At 41.2% G+C, this 23,705-nt stretch overlaps 1 protein-coding gene across 4 annotated transcripts in view; it reads left to right on the forward strand.

The window, feature by feature from the left end:
- Positions 1-23,705, forward strand: part of arhgap12b (Rho GTPase activating protein 12b) — a 241,278-nt gene that overhangs the window by 114,931 nt on the left and 102,642 nt on the right. For 3 of the 4 annotated variants that reach the window (XM_041184245.1, XM_041184244.1, XM_041184248.1), the window contains exons 4-5: positions 3,473-3,613; positions 4,386-4,466. In XM_041184245.1, the coding sequence (XP_041040179.1) occupies positions 3,473-3,613; positions 4,386-4,466 (222 nt within the window). The remainder of the gene's footprint in view (positions 1-3,472; positions 3,614-4,385; positions 4,467-23,705) is intronic. The other variant, XM_041184246.1, reaches the window with a different exon arrangement.

A 23,705-nucleotide genomic window follows, 5' to 3' on the forward strand; every position in this document is an offset into this window, starting at 1 on the left:
CTTGTCCTAGATTCCTGCACCACTAAACTCCCTCTCTACCCTATCAACACCTTTCAAAATCTCAATCAAATCACCCCTTAAACTTTATTCCTAGATACGACCTTCCAATTTATGTACAAACCCATGATCCTTACCCTGTCTTCTACCATTTAACCAATCTTCTAACTAGGCCAGTAATCTTCTGAAAAAGATGCATACTTTTTATCTTGTGCTCATTAGGACGGATGAAAGAATGTCACATTGCAAAAGGAACAACAATTTATGCTGTATGAGAAAAAGGGTGCTGATTGGTTGGCAATAAGGCCAATCCTGTAGCATGTGGAGCTTTAGAAATCCCAGTGCATATATTGATAACTGAAGGTGGGCTTCTGATAGGAAGTAGTAGAGAATCCACTAGTGCATTTCTCAACTGGCACGTCAAGGAAAGGGCTCGGTTGTCTACTCCATTTCAGAAGTGAATTTTGAGTCTGGGATGGAGCACATTAAGGTATGTTCTTAAATGCAGTTACAAATTCAGTTATAGCAAACGTGTCATCTACCTACCAGAAATGTGCAACGGTAAGGAGGCCTTATCAGCAAACTCATAAGTAGGGCCTGAGCCATTTGCTTACTTTGCAAGCTTGACACTGAAATAGGACACATTAAAGTTATCCTACAGGACAATGGCTACCCCAGTCAGATCATTGCTTGCTATGTATCACTCATACTCATGAATGGGCCTAAGGCTTCCACTTTTGGACTTGGTTTCCAGTCTTCCTCACATTACCCTGTAGGGGTAAGGTGTCTCAAAAATTTGAGCAACAGGTGAAGCTATCTGTTTCACGCTGCTCCTATGTAGTGGCAACATGAGTGGTGTTTTCCACTAACAGGATGCTGTCGTCAAGCCAAAAAAACCTTCTGCGTGTGACACAAATGAGTAATGTGCTCTATGAATTTCAGTGCCAGTACAAAGGCCATATGTCCCAATGATTGGCAGATCATATCAAACAGCAGGTCCCTTTGGCTCTTCACAAAAGTACTGACTGTACTCCACCAACCTGTGCTTGCAAAACTCAGAACACAATGTCTAACGTTCGATGTGATTCCGCGATTGAGCAGCATTTGCTGAACAATCTCGAGTGCGCTAAGAATTACACTAAATCAATTTAAGGTTATCATTCGGGCTCGCAATGTAGCTTGCTAGAAGTTACAAATATTTATATGCAGGAATCTGTCCTCTGCAAGCAAAAGGAATATGTCCAGACATTGCACCTTTTTATTTTGAATAAACGAAAGCATTGGAGACTATAGCTCCCTGCTGCATCTGCCCTGACGATGTCTCAACCAATCAGTGCTGACTTGCCAACCAGCCGGCACCCCCTTTCTCATGCAGTACAAATTGTTTCCTTTGGAATTTGGCATTTTTAAAATATACATTCATGGGATGTGGGCCTTGCAGGCAAGGTCAGCATTTTTTGCCCATCTCTAATTGCCCTTGAGAAGGTGTGGTGATTAGCTGCCGCCTTGAACAGCTGCAGTCCATGTAGTATAAGAACACCCACAGTGCTGTAAGGAAGGGAGTTCCAGGATTTTTTGACCCAGCGACAGTGAAGGAATGGCAATATAGTTCCAAGTCAGGATGCTGTGTGACTTGGAGTGGAACTTGCAGGTGGTGCCCTTGCATTTCTCGATGGTAAAGGTCGCAGGTTTGGAAGGTGCTGTTGAAGGAACCTTGATGAGGCATTCTTACATCTGTGTTGATGAGTGGAAGATGAAAATCTTTAGTTGCATGTATCTTCTTTTTTAGCATTACTCAGCAATTTTCCTTCAATTCCATGGGCTTTAATTTTAGCTAACAGGCCTTTATCAGGAACATTATCAAATGCCTTCTGAGTGCCCACATAAACTGCATCCATAGACATTTTGAATGTTTCAGTCTGTAATTATTTATGAAAAGTTGCTGACCTGAAACGATAACTCTGGCTCTCTATCCACAGATGCTACTTTATCTATGAGTGACTTCAGCATTTTTTGTTTTCATTTCAGATTCCTAGCATTTTCAGTATTATGCTTTAGTTCATAGACATTCCCAACTACTACTTTAGTTATCTCCTCAAAAAGCTTAATTAGGACACTTCACAGAAGTATCATCAGTAAAACAGGCATCAAGCTAAAGATGACCACAAGAACTGAACATATACTTGGTCGAAGAGTTGAATTTTAGGAGGGATCTTAAAAGGAGGTGAGGGAAGTGGAGAAATTGAGAGTTTTGTGGAGGGAATTCCAGAGTGTGACCAAGGCAGTTGAAGACATGGCTGCCAAAGCGAGCGCACAAGAGGCCAGAGTTGGAGAAACACTGTTCTGGGAGAGCGTTAGGTTTGGAAGAGGTTATAGAGAAGGGGAAGGCAATAAAGGCCGTCAAATAGGAAGATGGTAATTTAAAATCTGAGGCATTGGGAACCAGGAGCCAATTAGGTCAGCAAGGACCTAAATTGCTGAGGGCTAAGGTGGTGCCAATTCTTGTATAAGCACACTGATTTAAAGGAGTTCTTTGCAATCAAAAAATAGGAACCATACTTGCAATAGGAACGGGAATAGACCAATTAGCTTCTCAAGCCTGTTCTGCCAGTCAGTGAAATCATGTTTGATCTGCAATCTAATTCCATGCACCTACCCTTGCCTGATACCTCTTTAATACCTTTGGCTAACAAAAATATATCAAAGAGGGAACAGGGTTCTTTCTAGTGTTTCTAGTGAAAAGTTAGAAGCAGTGAAAATCCAAAGAAACTTTGGGAGTCCAGGTACACTGATCATTAAAATTGTACAAACTAGTACGGGAAATAATCAAAAATATGGAATGGAATGATGACCTTTATATGGAGAGGAATAGAATACAAGGGGGTGGATGTCATGCTTCAGCTATGTAAAGGTCTGGTTGGATCACACCTGGAATAAGAAGCACTGTTCTTCGCACCACACCATAGGAAAGATACATTGGCCTTCGAGAGTGCATCATAGATTCACTAGAATGATACTTGGTTAAACTATGAGGGGAGATTACACAAACCAGGGCTCTAATCCGTGGAAATTAGATGGCTAAGGGGGATTTGATTCACATTTTCAAGGTATTAAGTGGAACAGAGGGGTAGATTGGGAGAAACTATTTCTTGTCGTTGGGAAGTCTCAAAATTTGGAGGCATAGTCTAAAAATTAAAGCCAGGTCCTTCAGAAGTGAATTTATGAAACACTTTGTGCAAAAGATTATGCAGTTTGGAACTTTCTCTCTTCTCTGTGATTCTTGGTCCATTTTGGGAGAATTTGGAATTAAATGTTTGCTTCATTTCTCATACCTTTAAATTAAGGGGATACTTTCTGCCAAAGGGAAATCTGTACCTACTTCTGTATTTTTTCAGTAACAGCAATTCTCAAATGCCTGAAGCTTACATAATCAGACACATAAAGCACAACATGTTCCTTCTCTAAATGCTTCCAGCATCACATCACAGAAGAGAGCTACCGCAGCATTTACTCCAGCCATACAGATAATCAATTTGATTTACCTCCTCGTGGTTGGTCAGAAGAAATGGATGAGCGTGGCCAAACTTTGTATGTCAATGAATATACTGATGAAAAGGTACTTTGATTTCTTCTCTTAAGTTGATTTGCTCTTTAGCTGTCTGCTCTAACTGTATTAATTTTTAAAAACTATACAGCTCTTAATACTGATGTAAATCTCAGTTGTGGAGATAAATGCATTGGAAATTTCATTGCATTGCGATTGACAATCTCTGTTAAATTAAGTACCATTTTCAATTGCCAATGTTAAGTGAACTACTAGTGTCAGGTGCAAATACATGAGAAGGATTCCTATCAATCATTTGAATGTGTGTTGATGACATTTTCCATGGAGTGAGGATCACATTTTAGGGACAAGCTATAATGCACACATACTGTGCTATTTGATATAAAGAGCTTTGCATGCCCTAGTAAGTTGCTGTTTGACTTCTAGTAGGTTGAGCAGATCTGTTATAGTCTGGTAATGTCATTAGAACACATTTATGTTTTTAAAATTATGTATTTTCCTACGAGAATGTAACAATGTTTTCAGAGAAATTAATATGTATCCATCATCCAAGGAAATAGTAAAGCCTTTGACAGTCTCTTATCACTATTGCAGTTGATGTCTTAAATTTTTCTCAAACTGATTGAAGCTTGGTATTGTTGATTTCTGTTGTTCCAATTTCAATATTTTCTGTCAGCTATAAAGAATTTGGAGTAAAATTTTTGTGGAGCATAATACTCATGTGAAGTAGCAGCATTTTGAATTTCCTATTTAATGTAATATTAATACAATGCTGAATCCTATGAACATGCACCAGAGTATAAAACTATGTCTTTGTTTACAGTGGATGAAACATATTGATGATCAAGGCCGACCATATTACTATCGCACAGATGGATCCAAGTCTGAATGGGAATTGCCACAGGTGCGTATGTTGCATTACGCTGAGTGGTGACTAAGGCCTTAATGCTGATGGTGCACCTGGTTGAATGAGTTTGGAGTTTCAGGCGACATGAAAAAGTTGTTTACAGTTCTGATTTTGTATAATTGGTCCTTGGTTCAGCCAAGGGATTCATGAGTATTTATTGGCATTTGTTGAATATTTGCCAAGCACATCGTGACCTGTCTTAAGAAAGAAAAAGTACAGCTGCACAATAGGCATGAATGAGCTTTTTGGCAACTATCTTGGGAGAGGAGGAAGGGATCAGTGTTTTTTTTATCATTTATATACGTTTGAATGTCCTTTCTTTGCCTGGGAGATGTTAGATTGCAGGTACAATTTCTGCCTAGGTAAAGACAAATGATGAAAATGACTAAATTGAATGTTGACTTCAGTTTTACATTTTAAAACAATGTTTCACATGGAGAATGTTCATTCCAATTATGGGTAATGGTGTCAACCTTGGCTCAATTGGAGCATTTTGCCTCTAAGTCAAAAGGACCTGCATTTAAGCCCAAGACTTAAGCACATAAGTGGGCGGGCACTTCAATGCGATACTGAGGGAATGTTGCACTTTTGGAGGTGTAGGTTTTCGAACAAGTTATCCACTCCGCTGTCTCAGGTGGACCCAAAATATTTCACTGAATTATATGAAGAAGAGCGGGAGGTTTTTCCTGGTGTCCTGGCCAGCAGTTATTCATTAACCAGCATTACTAAAAACATTTATCTTATTGCAGTTTTGTGGGACTTGCTTTCTGCAAATTGGATGCTAGATTTTTCAAAAAAATTACACTTCAAAATATATAATTGGTGACGATGTGCTTTGGCATGTCCTAATGTCATGAGAGCCACCTTAAATCAAGTTCTTTACTTCTAATGGCGCTGAAGACTAGGAGATGTTATTCATGATCAGAATGTTTTGAACAAGGCCATTAAATTAGATTTCATGGACCACTTTATCCTCTCAGGCACTGTACTGTAGCAATAACCCTAAAAATGTTCACTACTATTTTCTTAGTTGGATTTTTAACTCAGTCACTGCATTATCATGCATAATTATCATATTTAAATAGTATTATCAAATTAATATTTTTATGCAGTTGAGAATATTGTCCTGAATGTCAAAAATTAATGTGAAATGTTGTTCTAATGTTGAAACTACATTTTTGCAATTAGTAAATTAAAAGAAAAAGTTACTTTTTGAACATTGAACATACTTATTCAGACCCTTTTTCCTCACTCAATCTGATTTATTTAGCTAAGTGTTTCTTTTAAAGCCAAGGATTCTTATTGGAAGCGTATTTAGATCAGAAGTACATGTATTAAAGTTGTGTATTATGTTTACCTTTTATTCTGAATATCAAACCTGAGGATTTGGAAATTAAATAGCAACTATGTTACCACCTCCTAAAACCCTATTTTCTTGATCCTTCCACCTCCATTGAGCCCCAAAAATCCCGGCAGGAAGTAGTGTTTGCTGGAATATCTCAAAAACACAGGCGGGGTTTTATGCCAGCGGGGTTTTTCGGTCCTCCTGAAGTCGATGGACTTTTTGAATGGCTCACCCCGATGTTGTTGTTTATTCACTCTGTTCTCACTCTACTGCATTACCAGTTCACTCTGTGTTCTTGGATCAAGCTGGACTCCTGCAACTATCTTCCTTTGTATCTGGCAAAAAGAAATTACTTTCAACTGATTAGTCTGCTCCCAACTAACACCATACCTAATTAATGCCTGTCATGTGATCCCCGAAATGGGGCTGTAAAATTATGCTCAGGATGCCTGCTTGAGATTTCCAGCAACACACTACCCACTATAAATGGAGAACTAGCCTATTTCCTGCATTATAACAGTATGCATCATATTTCAAAAGTACCTCATGGGATGTCCTGAGGTTGTGAAAGGCACTATAGAAATGCAAGTTTTTCATTTTTTATCAAGTGCAAGGAATTTTTTTCAGATTGTCCAAGTAACTGCTTTATATCTCCAAATCTTTCTCCTTCCCCTTTTCATCTCTCCCTTAACCACAGGCCGCTCTCTCCCATCTGTTAGTCAATTGTAATAAAAACAAAAAAATGCGGATGCTGGAAATCCAAAACAAAAACAATTACCTGGAAAAACTCAGCAGGTCTGGCAGCATCGGCGGAGAAGAAAAGAGTTGACGTTTCGAGTCCTTCTGTCGAAGGGTCATGAGGACTCGAAACGTCAACTCTTTTCTTCTCCGTCGATGCTGCCAGACCTGTTGAGTTTTTCCAGGTAATTCCTGTTTTTGTGTTAGTCAATTGTAACTGGATCACATGCCAGGTGTTAATTAGGTATGGTGTTAGTTGGGAGCAGAATAACTAGTTGAAAGTGATTTATGTCGGTCTGATATAAAGGAAGATGGTTGCAGGAGCCCAGCTTGAGCCAAGAACACATCAGAGTGAACTGGTAATGCAGTGAAGTGAGTACAGAATGATTAAAACAACAATAACTTAAGAGCACCTTTAACATATTAAAGCATCCCAAGACGTTTCACAGGAGCTTTGTAAAGCAAAATTTGCCACTTAGTCACATATGGTGACATTAGAGCAGATGACCAAAAACTTGGTCAAAGAAATAGATTTTAAGGAGTATCTTAAAGAAGCCGAGAGAAGGACAGGCAGAAAGGTTTAGGGAAAGAATTCCAGAGTTTAGAGTCTAAGCAGCTGAAGGCACAGCCACTGATGAAGGATAAATTAAAATTGGGGGATACTCAAGGGACCAGAAATTGATGAGCAAGTATCTCAGAAGGTTGTGGGGCTGGGGATTTTAGTAATAAGTAGGGATGAGGCCTTGGAGGACTTGCAAACAAGGATGAGAATTTTAAAATCGAAGTGTTACTTGACCAAGAGCTAATGTAGGCCAGTGAACATGGGTGTGATGGGTGAACAGAGCTTGCCACAAGTAAGGGCACGGGCAGCAGAGTTTTGGATGACCTCAGGTTTACAGAGCATAGAAAATGGGAGGCTGGCCAGGATTGAGTTGCAATGGTCCAGTCTAGACTAACATTGGTATGAATGAGGGGTTCAGCAGCAGGTGAGCTCTTAGATGGGCAATGTTGTGGAGGTGGAAATAGGTGGTCTTAGTGATGGTGTGGATATGTGGTCAGCAAGGTCATAGTTGTGAACAGTCTGTGTGGATTTCCGCCAGGTGCTCCAGTTTCCTCCCACTGTCCAAAGACACGCTGGTTAGGTGAATTGGCTATGGTTAAATTGCCCCATAAGATGTAGGAGCAAAAGTAGGCCATTTGGCCCATTGAGTCTCCTCTGCCATTCAGTGAGATCATGGCTGACCTGATAATCCTCAACTCCTCATTCCTGCCTTTTCCACATAATCTTTGATCCCCTTACTGATTAAAAATCTGTCTCTCTCAGCCTTGAATAAACTTAATGACCCAGTCTCTACAACCCTCTGCAGTAAACAATTCCACAGTTACATTACCCCCGAGAGAAGAAATTCCTCCTCACCTCTGTCTTAAATGGGCAATCCCTTACTCCTAGATGACCCCACAAGGGGAAACAACCTCTCAGCCTTTACCCTGTCAAGCCCCTAAGAATCTTGTGTGTTTCAATAAGGTCGTCCCTCCTTTTAAACTCCAATGAGTACAGGCCCAACCTACTCAACCTCTCCTCATAAGAAAATCCCTTCATACCAGGGATCAACCTAGTGAACCTCCTCTGGACTGCTTCCAATGCCAGTATAGCTCCCCTTAAATAAGGGGATCAAAATTGTTCACAGTATTCTAGGTGTGGTCTAACTGGTGCCTTGTATAGTTTTAGCAAGACTTCTCTATTTTTATATTCTATTCTCTTTGAAATAAAGGTCAGCATTCTATTTGCCTTCCCTATTACCTGCTGAACTTGTATATTAGCTTTTTGGGATTCATGCATGAGGACTCCCAAACCCCTCTTTGCTGCAGCTTTTTGCAGTCTTTCTCCACTTAAATAATATTCAGCTCCTCTATTCTTCCAGCCAAAGTGCATAACCTCACATTTTCACACATTATATTTCATCTGCCAAGCTTCTGCCCACTCACTTAACCTGTCTATATCCCTCTGTAGACTCTTTGTGTCATCCTCAACTACTTGCCTTCACACCTATTATTGTGTCTTTGGCAAACTTGGCAATAGCACATTCACATCCTTCGTAGAACACTACAGCACAGAAAACAGGCCATTTGCCCCTTCTGGTCTGTGCCGAAATATTATTCCGCTAGTCCCATTGACCTGCACCTAGTCCATAACCCTCCAGACCTCTCCCATCCATGTATCTATCCAATTTATTCTTAAGACTTAAGAGTGAGCCCGCATTTACCACGTCAGATGGTAGCTCGTTCCACACACTCACCACTCTGAGTGAAGAAGTTCCTCCTGAACCTTTCCCCTTTCACTCTAAAGCCATGTTCTCTCGTGTTTATCTCTCTAATCTAAGTGTAAATAGCCTACTCGCATTTACTCTGTCTATACCCCTCATAATTTTGTAAACTTCTATCATATCTCCCCTCATTCTTCTACGCTCCAAGGAATAAAGTCCTAATCTATTTAATCTTTCCCTGTAACTCAACTCGTTAAGACCCGGCAACATCCTAGTAAATCTTCTCTGCACTCTCTCAATCTTACTGATATCCTTCCTGTCGTTAGGCAACCAGAACTGCACACAATACTCCAAAGTTGGCCTCACCAATGTCCTATACAACCTCACCATAACATCCCAACTCCTATACTCAATACTTTGATTTATGAAGGCCAGTATGCTAAAAGCTTTCTTTACAACCTTGTCTACCTATGACGTCACTTTCAGGAAATGATGTATCTGAACTCCCAGATCCCTTTGTTCCTCCGCACTCCTCAGTGCCCTACCATTTACTGTGTATGTCCTACCTTGGTTTGACCTTCCAAAATGTAACACCTCACACTTTTCTGCATTAAATTCCATCTGCCATTTTCTGGCCCATTTTTCCAATTGGTCCAGATCTCTCTGCAAGCTTTGAAAGGCTTCCTAGTTACAGATTGTGATCCTGAAAATGCCCCCCTTATCCCAACTCTATCTTCTATTAGTTGGCCAATCTTCTATCCATGCTAATATACTATCCCCAACACCATGGGCTCTTATCTTATTAAGTAGCCTTATATGTGGTGCATTTTTAATGTGTTTTGGAATAACAAATATATTACATCTACTGCTTCCCCTTTATCTATCCTGCTTGTTACCTCCTCAAAGAATTCTGATAAATTTGTCAGGCATGATTTCCCCTTCATGAAGCCATGCTGACTCTGCTTGATTATATTTTGTATTTCTAAATGCTTTGCTATTACATCCTTCATAATAGGCTCTAACATTTTCCCAATGACGGATGTTAAGCTAACTTGCCTGTGGTTACCTGTTTTTCATCTCCCTCCCTTTTTGCCCCTTAGTGTGTGTGTGTGTGCGCCCTGTGATGAATTGGCGTTCTGTCCTGGGTGAACCCCGCCTGGCGCCCATTACCTGTCAGAATAGGCTCCAACACCCCATGACCCTGAATTGGATAAAGTGGTTCTAGAAAAGTGAGTGAGTGAGTGAATTTTTAGTGACAGTTTGGGTTAAATAGAGATGGGGTGAAGGTAGTGGAGGAGGAATGTTGAGTGGGGAAAAGCAGAAAGGAAAAGTGAGAGCAGATGTTCCCAGAGCAATTTATGCTTTCAAACAGATCTCTAGCTTTCTGTGGGAAAACTCTGGACAGGCTGAGTAAATAAATATAAATGGCAACCACAAGCAAGATGACACAGACTAGAAAATTAGCAACATGGCGGGAAACGTAGTAGTGATCAGGGCTTCAGCAGTTAAAGGGTTTGCATGAACTTTTGTATTGTTAACTCCTAACTTACTAAAGGATGTATTGAATAGAATGGAAAAGATTGTGCAAGGGAAGCAATAGCAACCAGTCATTGTGGCCCACATGGGAGTATATGATGTTGGTAAAGAAAGGTCTGGAGTCCTTTAAGATGAATTTAGGGGTTTAGGAACAAGTTTAGAGCAGGATTTCTCAGGATTACATCCCCAGTAATGTGAGATATGAAGGAAGCACAGGGATTTTAAAGAAATCAGTGCATAACTAAAGAGGATTCCACTTTGGCAACACTTCTGGGATGGAGGGGAACTATTCAGCAAAGATCAGCTACATTGAGCAGGGAGGATGCTAATACACTAGAAAAATGGTTAAATAGCGAAGTGATAAGTATTTAAACTAAGGCGGCAGCTGGGCTCATTGTCTGCTGATGCTTCATCTTGAGCTGTTTGCTTCGCAGTTTTTGTTAGTGGTGTTTTGCCATTGCCTTCCACTCCCAGAGGCAGGACAAGGAGGGAGGCCCCGACTCTACTGCAGTCGGAACAGGAATTGAACCCGCACTCTTGGTATTAATCTGAACCATATGCTAGCTATCTAGACAAATGAGCTAATCGACCCCTGAAAGGTCGTGGCTGATATGGACAAAAATCATGGGTAAGTGGGAAAGGGAGTAAGGCTTTTTTTCTTAGAAAAATAGTTAAAATGTATTTATTACAAGTGCATATTGTGAGAAACAAAATGGGGGACTGCAAGCAACTATATTACAAAAAGATCAATGGCTTTATAGCGTTAACAGAAACTGGCTGTAAACTAGACAGGGATGGCAAATAAACATCGTGGAATAAAGTATATTTGGGAAGAATTGAAAAGACAAGAAAGGAAATTGAGTAGCACAATTGGTAAAAGAGGATGATTCGAATTTATTGATTGGAATAGAGGGCGTTGAGTATTGCTCCCAGGCCTCTGCAGATGCAGTTCTGCTGCTGTGGGTGTCAAGTACACCATTTTGGTGTAAGCAAAACCTGAGCTGGCATGGGCAGATTGTTATGGTAGCTCAATATTTATGGCCCAACAAAACACTTCTGTAATTCCTAATCTAGTTGAGATCATAGAAGCTTATAGTATAGAAAGAGACCTTTTGGCACAGTTGTGCATATATTGGAGCTTTGAAAGGTTATCCAATTTTATCACGCACCCTAACTTTTTTTTACCCATAACCATGCAAGCCATTCTTCAAGTACATGTTCAATAGTCTTTTGAAAGTTGCTATGGAATCTGATTTCACCACCCTTTCCGGTAGTGGGTTGCAGGTCATAACCACCTATGTGAAAAAAAAATCTCATTTCCTCTCCTTTTCAATTATTTTAAATCTATGACCTCTGGTTGAAAACATCACTTCTTCCCACCCGCTCTATTAAAATCCCGTAACTTTAAATACCCACTTTTAACCTTCTCTGCTCCAAGGAGAACAATGCCAGCTTCATCAGTCTGCCCATAACTCATCCTGATAAACTTGCTCTGTATCCTCTTCAAGGCTTAACATCCTTCTGAAAGCATGGTGTCTAGAATTGCACACGCAGCTAAAGCCTAACCATGATTTGTGATGGAGCATGACTTCCTTATTTTTGTATTGGCTGTGTATATTGCCAATGTCGTGCATGAGGAGTTGTATGCATGGCCACTATCTTCATATGCACAATAATGTAGACATTAATTGGGACAATGTGCAGCAGGGTGCATGCGCGGTGATCACTGGCCCTGGAATTACAAATATTACAGCACTGGAAGCAGAATCTATTGTGTTCAACAGTTTTCTTGATCCCATTTGATTTCCTTAACACTTTTTTTTTGCCTTTTCTCCCCCCATTCTTTTGGGAAGGCACCTTCCTTCCAATGAACCACTCTGTCATAGCAGCATGTTTCAATGGTGTGGAAGGGATGTTGTGTAATTAAGCCTGTATTCCCACATCTGCCTGCCCTGTTGGTGCTTAAGTGTGCTGTGCTGGAGAAACGAGCCTTGAAGCTGCAAACGGAATTGTGGTGGATCAGAAGCCTCCACTTCCCTCCCCGTCCTGATCTCTGGAAACTGTGGGGAGGCCAGGCCCCAGCTGTCCACCTGCCACGGGACTCAAACTTCAGGAATCAGAAGCCTCCCTCCCTCCCTCCATACCGATTCCCAGAGTCAGAAGCCTCCCCTGTGGAAGGCTGTGCTCTGACTGCTCACCCACTGAAGGGCCCAGAAACTGGGTGAACCGGCACTGTCTCCTGCAAATGACAATATATGAGTCTGTGCATGCGTTGCCGAATGCGCATGTGCAGACAGGTATCAGTGGCCATCTTGTGTTGGCAGGAGACTGTGTTTTGTTTTTCAAGGTACCTATCTACATATCAAAGTATCCCATCCACTTTTGCAACTGCCTTAACATGCCCTCACATCTTTAAAGATTCATATTAACTGCCTTAATGTGCCCTGACATCTTTAAAGATTCATAAATATGTACTCCCACATTCATCTGGCCTTGCAACTCCCGCAAAATAGTACCATTTAGTTTATACTGCTTCTCCACGTGATTCTCCCAAAGCATATCACTTCACACTTGCTATAGATCATGGTGTACAAGTTGACCTGGCATATAAGACCCCATTTTTCAGCACCAAAAATCATGCTATCGCATACTCTTGGCATATAAGTCTTTTCAGCTACGAGATGCTATATTTGTCGTAGTAGTCGGCCTCACCCCAGGGATGCATGTTTTACTTAGCTTACACTGTAAGTCGGCGGTTGGGTTCAAGAAGGACATACAGGCTGTGTTGCAAGATAGAATTGGGAATTCAAGATGCCACACAAAGCAGACCACTCCTGGCATGGAACAGAAATGGATCCTCCTGCAAAAAGAATGTAATATGAACCCGCTTTCAAGCTAAAAGTCATAACATTTGCTAACTTGTCAAATAACTGCTGCAACAAGAGAATTCGGTGTTAATGAAAAATTGGTATGCGAATGGAAGAAGGAATCCTCCTGAGACCAAATGTGCTAACAGAACAGGGGCCAGTCACTCTTCAGATCTTGAGATGCGTATATCGAAATAGATCCTCGCAAATCGTTGGAATGGTTACATCATCACCAGAAATGCGGTACCTATATACACACAAAGGTGGGTCAAATCAAACCCTGTGTCCATCTAAAATTTCAGACCAGAAGTTATGTTGGTGTAATTGCTTTATGGAACAAAACAGCCGAGTGTGTGACAAAAGTCCAAGATCACTCTGAGACTACCAAGAGTCCTCGATGCCAAAATGGCCAGTTTCCAGCAAATGGCACCAAAAACATGAGTACCTATTAAGTCATATTGGCAGCATGGATGAAGCACCCATGAATTTCGATATGCCCAGCAGCCAAACTGTGAATTACAAAGGTTTGAAAACAGTTCTAGTGAAAATGACAGAACATAAGAAGGCAAGATTTGCGGTGCTACTAGTCTGCATGGCCAATGGAACAAAATTAAAGCCTATGGTAATTTTCAAACATAAAACCATGCCGAGCATCAAGTTCTCGCAGGAGTTTTGGTGCCTGTCCGTGACATTAGTTGAATGGATGAGGATGGAGTGCAGTTATAGATCGATGATGTGTGGGATAGACGTCCTGGTGGCTGACATAAATTGTTCAGCATAGTGTGGGACATGTTCAGATTCCACATAACTGATGAGATGAAGAGGTGCCTGTGAAGAATCAACACCCACGTTGTAGTTGTACCAGGGGGTCTAATGTCCATAGTTCAACTTTTGAATGTATGCCTCTTCGAGCCATTCAAGGATCATGTTCAAGCTGAATGGAATAGGTGAATGATTGATGGAGGAAAAATCTTTCAAAAAGAGTGGAAATATGCATCCAGCCCCACTTGGTTTTATGTGGTTTCATTATCAAACCATGAGATGCTATTAGTGCACAAAGAGTCAGATCATTCAAAAAAATGCAGAATATCCAGTTCAATGGCGGAGATGATGATTTTGTTATGAAGGGATGATCCTAAAAGCAAAATTGCCCAATCTGATCCTTACGATGATGCAATAGCCGAAATGACTCAGAATGAATTTAATGAATACTTACTGTCTTTGACATCTGTGCATTTGACGGTTTTAAAATGCTTTGATTGTGTTAAAGGTATCTTTGTACAATTAATTAATTCAATAAACTGCCACATTAACTTGATATGAATTAGTTTTTTTTTCATTTCAAAATCGAAACCAGGCACAACCACACCGTAGTTCACAATGTATACTCAGTATAAAAGTCAACCCCTGTTTTTGGAGGGTTCAAGGGTCGACTTATAAGCCGTGATCTACAGTATCCACATTAAATCGTACATGCCATGTGTCTGCCTGTTTCATCATACTGTGCCTTCCTGATGTCTGCTACGAACTTGCTCACAATTCACTGCATTGTCAAATCTTATATCATCTTCAGACTTCAAAATTGTATTCCCTATACCCAAGTCCAGGTTATTTATATATAACAAGAAAAACAAAGGCTGTAATTCCAGCCCTTTGGCTCTACACAGTGTATTTCTCTGCATTCAGACAAGCATCTGTTCACCTCTGCTCTGCTTCTGGTCACTTAGTCAATTACATACCCAAGTTACTACCATCCCTTTAATACCCCATGCTTCTATTTTCCGAATAAGTCCAACAGTACTTTAAGTCCATATGGACAACATCTACTGCACTGCCTTCACTAACCCTCTGAGTTCATCAACGAGCTTAATCAGGTTAGTTAGACATGATTTTGTTTTTAACATATCCATGTTGGCTGTCCCTTATTAACATATGCCCTTCCAAGTGAGATTTAATTTTGCCCTTGACAGTTGTGTGTAGTTTAATTGGCCTGTAGATTTTAGGTTTATCCCTCTGACCTTTTTGAATATGAGTGGAGCATTTACAATCCTCCAGTTCTCTGCTACCACACCTATTTCCAAACAGAATTGAAATATTGTGGCCAGACTTGCTGCTCACTCCACCCGTAGCAACCTAGGAAGCATCCCACCTGGACCGGGTGAGCAGTTGACATTGAAGGATCCCAACCTATTTAACACCTTGTTTCTATCTACTTGTACCCTATAAGTACGTCTTTTCACCTGCGCCCATGGCCACTGCAGTATTAACATCATTTTCCTTTGTGAAGACGACTCTAAAGTACTCAGTTTAGTACCTCAGTCCTGCATTCTACCCCCACAAGATTTCATTTTTTTGCCCCTAATCGGCCCCATCATTTATTAACTATCTTTTTACTTTGTGTGTGTTAACAAAAGATTTTTGGGGTCCCTTTTGTTATCCACTAATCTTTTCTCATACCCTGTGCCTTTCTTACTTTTTAGTACAGTGTGCCCTTGCACACACTGTATTCTGCCTGGTTTTTGATTGTATTCTGCTCCCAGCATTTATCATAAACCTTTTCCTGTTTTATTGTAGTGCTGAATTTTGCCATATTTTCATAGATGCTGGATAGAAATTGGGGATGGGAGGAGAGTTGTAAACAGACAATCTTGTTCATACTAAATGTTATGGATGTGGTACACAAGTCTTGCCATTCATTCATGGGATGTGGGCATCGCTGGCCAGGCCCGTATTTATTGCCCATCCTTAATTGCCCTGGAGAAGGTGGTGGTGCAATCCATGTGGCATAGGTACAACCAGAGTGTTGTTAGGGAGGGAGTTCCACGCTTTTGGCTCAGCGATAGTGAAGGAACAGTGATATATTTCCAAGTCAGGATGGTCAGTGGCTTGAAGGGGGACTTGCAGGTGATGGTGTTCTCATTTATCTGCTGCTCCTGTCCTTCTAGTGGTTGTGGGTTTGGAAGGTGCTGTCTAGGGTGGCTTAGTGAATTCCTACAGTGCGTTTTGTAGATGGCACACACTGTTCCACTGTGCGTCACTGGTGGAGGGAGTGAATGTTTGTGGATGGGGTGCCAATCAAGCAGGCTGCTTTGTCCCAGATGGTGTCAAGCTTTTTGAGTGTTGTTGGTGTTGCACTTATCCGGGCAAGTGGAGAGTATTTCATCACACTCCTGGCTTCTGCTTTGTAGATGGTGGACAGGGTTTGGGGAGTCAGGAGGTGAGCTACTCACCTCAGGATTCCTAGCCTCTGACTTGCTGTTGTAGCCACAGTATTTATAAGGCTAGTTCAGTTTCTGGTCAATGGTAGCCCCCAGGGTGTTGATAGCGGGGGACTCAGCAATAGTAATGCCATTGAATGTCATGGGGTGATGGTTAGATTCTTTTGTTGGAGGTGGTCATTAGCTGGCACTTGTTGCTTGTCACTTGTCCGCCCAAGCCTCGATATTGCCCAGGCAGTGCTGTGTTTCAGCATGGACTGCTTCAGCACCTGTCATTGCAAATGGTGCTGAGCATTGTGCAATTGTCAGTGAATGCCCCTTATTACCTTATGATGGAATGAAGGTCATTGATGAAGCAGCTGAGGATGGTTGGGCTTAGGACACTACACTGAGGAACTCCTGCAGTGATGGCCTGGTACTGAGATGATTGACTTCCAATAACCACTACCATTTTTTTTTCTGCTAGGTATGACTCCAACCAGTGGAGAGTTTTCCCCCTGATTCCCATTTACTGCAGTTTTGCTAGGGGTCCTTGATGCCACACTTGGTCATGTGCTGTCTTGATGTCAAAGGCAGTCACTCTCACCTTATCTTCGGAGTTGAGCTCTTTTGTCTGTGTTTGAACCAAGGCATAATGAAGTCAGGAGCTGAGTAGTCCTGGTGGTACCCAAACTGGGCATCAGTGAGCAGGTTATTGCTAAGCAAGTGCGCTTGATAGCGCTATTGATGACATCTTCCATCACTTTGCTGATGATAGAGAGTAGACTGATGGGGTGGTAATTGACCGGGTTGGATTTGTTTTACTTTTTGTATACAGGACATACATGGGCAATTTTCCACATTGCCAGGTTAGTGCCAGCGTTGTAGCTGTACTGGAACAGCTCGGCTAGGGACACGTAAAGTTCTGGAGCACAAACCTTCAGTACAATTGCCGGAATATTGTCAGTGCCCATAGCCTTTGCAGCATCCAGTGCCTTCAGCTGTTTCTTGATATCAAGTGGGGCCCTCCAGAGGAGGCCGAGATGAATCATCCACTCGGCACTTCTGACTGAAGGTTGTTCCAAAATAATTAGCCTTATCTTTTGCACTGATACGCTGGGCTCCCCCATCATTGAGGGTGGGGATATTTGTAGAGCCTCCTCTTCCAGTGAGTTATTCAATTGTCAACCACCATTCACGACTGGATGTGGCAGGACTGCAGAGCTTAGAACTGATCCATTGGTAGTGGAATCACTTTGTTCCATCTTTCGCTTGCTACTTATGCTGTTTGACACACAAGTAGTCCTGTGTTGTAGCTTCACCAGGTTGCCACCTCATTTTTAGGTACACCTGGTGCTGCTCATTGCCTGCCCTCCTGCACTCTTTATTGAACCAGGGTTGATCCCATGGCTTTGTGGTAAAGGCAGAATGGGAGGATATGCCGGTTCATGAAGTTTCAGACCGTGGTGTACAGTTCTTCTGCTTCTCATGGTTGCCCAACCTTGAGATCTGTTAACAATCTATTCCACTTAACATGGTGGCAGTGCCACACAACACGATGGAGGGTAACCTCAGCATGAAGACAGGACTTCGTCTCCACAAGGACCGTACGGTGGTCACTCCTACTGATACTGTCATGGACAGATGCATCTGTGGTAGGCACATTGGTGAGGATGCGGTCAAGCATGTTTTTCCCTCTTGTTGGTTCCCTCACCATCTGTCGAAGACCCAGTCTAGCAGCTATGTCCATCAGGACTTGGCCAGCTCAGCATGCAGTGGTGTTACTGAGCCACTCTTGGTGATGGACATTGAAGTCCCCCACCCAGAATACATTCTGCACACTTGCCACCCTCAGTGCATCCTCCTAGTGGTGTTCAACATGGAGGAGTACTGATTCATCAGATGAAGGAGGGCGGCATGTGGTAGCCAGCTGGGGGTTTCCTTGCCCATGTTTGACCTAATATCATGAGACTTGGGGTCCAGAGTCGATGTTGAGGACTCCCAGGGCAACTCCCTCCTGACTATACCACTGTGCCGCCACCTCTCCTGGGCCTGCCCTGCCGGTGGGACAGGACCTACCCAGCGATGGTGGTGCCTGGGGCATTATCTTTAAGGTACCATTCTCTGAGTATGACTATGTCAGGCTGTTGCTTGACTAGTCTGTGAGACAGCTCTCCCAATTTTGGCACTAGCCCCCAAATGTTAGTAAGGAGGACTTTACAGGGTCGACAGGGCTGAGTTTGCCTTGGTTGCTGCTAAATGGTCCATGCAGTTTCACTCCTTTTAGACATTTTAGTAGTTTGATACATCTGAGTGGCTTCCTAGGCCATTCCAGAGGGCAGTTAAGAGTCAGCCACATTGCTTTGGGTCTGGAGTCACATGTAAGCCACGTAAGGATGGCAAATTTCCCTTCCCTAAATGACATTAGTGAACCAGATGTCTTTTTACAATAATTAACAATGGTTTCATGGTCGTCTTTTAATTCCAGATTTTTATTGAATTCAAATTCCACCATTTATGTGGTGGGATTTGAACCTGGGTCCCCAGAGCATTACCCTCGGTCTAGTGTGTTATGACGTGCTAGGCAGGCTAAATCCTTAAGGGAAACTTGGCTATACTATCGCAATGGTTTTGTAATTTCAATTTATTACAAAAAGATTTATGCACTGAATTCAGAAGTAAGAGGCCCACTAACATCTTTTGAGATTTTAAAAATTAAATTAAAACATTTGCTCGAAGAATTCAAACACATACATAAGATTACAGTTCCTGTAACAAATCCCAAAATTCCCAATTAACCTGACTCTCAACTACACACCCCATTTAAGGCAACAGTCCAAATTAGATTTTAGATTTAAATAAGCAATCCAGCAAGATTTCCCCAGCAGCCACTTGACAGTGGAATTCTAAAGGCTTTTAGCACAGCTTCAGTTACTGGAGCAGCACTTTCACGAGAGCGGCTAGGGCTTATTCCAAGTCTGTGTCGCATGGTGCACCTTTCAAGATTTTACACAGCCACCCCTCAATATAGCCTTCCCCACCTTTCTTTATACATGTTTCTCTCTCTTTAATGTGTAAAATTCCATTGTTCTACAGGTCTTTGAAAATTTACTTTTCCCATGATAGAAAAATCTTTCATATTGTCAATAAGACCTTTTTTCCTTTTGGGAAAAAATAAATGTAATAACTTTGCCCTATTTATGTTGTTGTGAACATCCTACCATCCCTTGGAAAATCAAACAAATCCCCACTTAGCTTAAAATGCAAACTTCATTCACCCCTTATCTACTGACTATTATACTCTTGCTCACTCGTTAGCATTTTAAATACCCTTTTTGTACCTATCCCTTTTGATAATTTTAACCTTGTAGTCTATCTGTCTCTAATTCAATTAAATCATCCACATAAACCTACCTTACAATATCCCACAATACTATTATGAAAAAATAAGATAGCTTCTTGACGTGACAAGACCACTGTGCCACCATTATCCCAGTGCACTCATTCCATTGTAAAGCAGGCTTCTGTGGAGGAGCTTTGTAATTCTTTAAAAATGTACTTTTGAATCTCATACAAAATGACTTAGCCGTAATTCTCCAAAACACTTCAGTAACAACTCAAATGTATTGTTATTCCTTAAATGCAGCTGATTATAAATAAAACTTGTTAAAATAAATGTTGAATGCTACTCATAGAGGAGCAAGAGCATATTTTTTTCTTCACTATTAGTCATGAAGTCAATTGAGAATTAATTTGTAAATTAATCACACATAGAAGATGTGCAAAGAAGTGGAAGTAGAAACTTAAGTCACAATGGATTTACTTCGGAAAAGCAGATAATGAGTGAGCGCATTTACACAGGAAATGCATTCAGCGTTTTCCAGAAATGCTGGTTATAGTAAATGCTGTCTAAATCTGGAGTCAGTGCCAAACAAAATTCCAGAACAAACTGGGGAGTGGCCCAACTCTACTTCGTACTCCGAATAGCTTTATGATGTATTCACATTAATGCAGCCATTTTTACATTTCAGTGGTAATAATTTATTTCTTACATTTTTCCTTTTTGTCTTATACTTCCTCTTATCTTGTACATTTCAAATTTTTACCATCTTTCAAACATTTCTGGTTTTGAAACAAGCATACGAACAAGGAGCATGAGTAGGCCACTTGGCCCCTCAAGCCTGCTCCATTTAATAAAATCATAGATGATCTGATAGTAACCTCAAATCTGCATCCAGCCTATTCCCAATAACCTATCACCCCCTGCTTACCAAGTATCTATCTACGTCTGCCTTAAAAAATATTCAAAGACTCTGCTTCCACTGCCTTTTCAGGCAGAGTGTTCCAAAGACTCACAACCATCTGAAAGAAAAAAATTCATCTCATCTCCGTTTTAAATGGGTGACCCCTTATCTTTAAACAGTGACCTCTAGTTCTAGATTCTCCCACAGGAGAAAACATCCTCTTCACATCCACCCTGTCAAGACCCCTCAGGACCTTATATGTTTCACTCAAATCACCTCTTACCCTTCTAAACTCCTGTCAATACAAGCCTAGCATGTCCAACCTTTCCTCATAAGGCAACCCGCCCATTCCAGGTATTTGACTGGTAAACCTTCTCTCAACTGCTTCCAATGCATTTACATCCTTTCTTAAATAAGGTGACCAGTACTGTACACAGTACTCCAGATGTGGTCTCACTAGTGCTCTGTATAACTGAAGCATAACCTCCCTATTTTTGTATTCAATTCCCCTTGCAATAAATGATAACATTCTATTAGTTTTCCTAATTACTTGCTGTACCTGCATACTAGCCTTTTTGCGATTCATACACTAAGAACCCAGATCCCTCTGCATCTCAGAGCTCTGCAATCTCTCTCCATTGTGATGTTACTGAACTTTAGTCTAAAATTGCAGTGTGGTTTATTGATGTATGTGAAGTACTTAGTTTATCTGATATCTTTTATAGACTGTTATCAAATCTCTGCCGTTATAAAGCTTTTTGATCCCAAAATGTGATGGTTCCTTTTAACTTTTCGGGGTGTCCCGGTGCTATTATTTTGAGAGGACATTCTGGTCTACTTCTTCCAGTCCTATTTCAGTGTTACTGTGCTGTTTGCACTAAGGAGATGTGCATAAAGAAGCCTGGGATTAGTTGCATTTTTGGCTTACAAAGTTTCCCTATTGGGCATCTTCGTGTCCGGCCAGTCAATTGTGGTTAAGGACTCCATTGTTGAGTAGTAGGTCTGTAAGCCAACAGTTGTTTCCTGGCTTTCAACACCCTTTTCCTGTATGATCAGCCTCTGTGATTTTTAGAACGTAGTTCAGATTATTGTTGCAGCTCCAAGGCCTAACAGTACACAATATGAACGTGGAAAGCCCTGTTTATGAAATCGTTTGAAGACTCCAGTCCTTTTTAAGGCGCAAAGTGTAGACTGTCACCCATGAAAGCCAAGATTTCTGCATTTCCTCAGAGGAATTTTTTTTTTAATTAATAAACCTAAGTTATCCCAAGCAGGGAAAGTGCTATTCATGGAGCAGGGTAAATCTACCATTTTTGTGAGACTTTCAAAGATAACATTTCAAAAAAAAAGATATAACGTGATTAAAAATTATTTACCTAGTAAAATTTTAAAAGACCTATAAACCAGTACTCTGAAGGCAGAAGCTGGTGCTTTCCATTAGAATATAATGATTCCAGTCAATTGTTATAGTTTTCAGATTTCTTGACTTTTTCCATCGTGGATATTTTGCTTTAGTGTTTCAGATTACTTTTGCAGGTTAGCTCTAGCTCTCATGCTTCAGGCCCAGTGTTCAGCTCTCTAAATAACTTTGTAGCATTCCCAGGAAACAAAGTCTTAACCATCCTCTGTTCAATTTATTTCAGTTGCTGGTTTATATTGTTTTCATTTGATCCTCATTTTTTTTTGGATCAGTGCAGGATAACACCACTAGATCTTGTTTTGGGCTTTAACTACCAAACTAAATTATAAAAGAATAAAGAAAGAAGAGAAACACTTGTATTTATAGAACTCTTTCCAGGATATCCAAATCGTTTTAACAGCAATGATGTACTTTCAAGGCATAATCATTGTTCTAGCATATGAAATGCAGCTGCCAGTTTGTGTGCACATCATGGCCACCCCACCACCAAAAAATTGCCCAACACCAGCTTGCACAGTTAAAGCTGCCAGGCTACATGGCATGTGCCTTCTCCTGTCATGGGTAAAATAAATGATGGGGGCAGGATGGGCACTTAAGTGGCCACTTAAGGGCCTCTATAGGCCAAAGGTGGTTGGGCTGCCTGACGCCTCCACCACTTGCTGTAAAATGGGATACAGGTTGGGGCTGCGCAAGTAGGCGATGGACAGACCACATGTTGCATTTTATGAGCCCCCCACCACCAATCTTCAAACCAAATAACGGAGGACTGTAAAATTCCACCCCAGGACAACATTCGGGCTTGGACTGATGTGAAAAGTAACATTTTTGCCACAGAAGTACCAGGCAATGATCATTTCCAACAAGAGAAAATCTAACCCTCTCCCCTTGATGTTCGACATCACTACCATTGCTGAGCCCCCACCATCAGCATACCATTGACCAGAAACTGAACTGTCCCAGCTATATAAATACTGTGACTACAAGGCCAGGTCAGAGGTGGGAATTCAGTGGTGAAGTAACTTGCCACCTGTCTTCCAAAGCCTTTTCAATATCTACAAGGCACAACTCAGGAGTATGGTGAAATATTCTTCAGTGGCCCTGGATGAGTGTGGGTCCAGCAATACTCAAAACACTTGATACCATCCAGGACAAAGCAGCTGGTTTGATCAACACCTCATCCTCTACCTCCCCCACCACCGACACATAGTGGACACATAGTGGCAGCAGTGTGTACCATCTACAAGATTCTCTGCATTACTTGTACTGAGAGATCAGGAACTCCTTTGGTGAGAAAGCAAAGATTTGTGTTTATGTCCCAACATTCATGTGATATGACGCCATAATGCAGATTTTAAAAATATATATTTTCTTGTTAACAGTTCTTAACTTATTTTTTAAAAAATACCAGAGTAAAAATTCTTTGCTTACATATAATTTCAACCCGACAATTTTTTTTGCTGTGCGGAGAAAGTGATGAAACTTAGCCTTCGGTATGCTAGTGCCACCCAGTGGCAGAAAAAGGACTCTGCACATTTATTTTTCTTAGTAATGAAAACAAGTAGTTCAAGGAAAAGAGATGTTGAGGTTTTTCATCTTGCACTTCTCAGGACACTTCAAGAATACAA

Source organism: Carcharodon carcharias, chromosome 3 (genome assembly GCF_017639515.1).
Source record: "Carcharodon carcharias isolate sCarCar2 chromosome 3, sCarCar2.pri, whole genome shotgun sequence".
NCBI lineage: Eukaryota > Metazoa > Chordata > Chondrichthyes > Lamniformes > Lamnidae > Carcharodon > Carcharodon carcharias.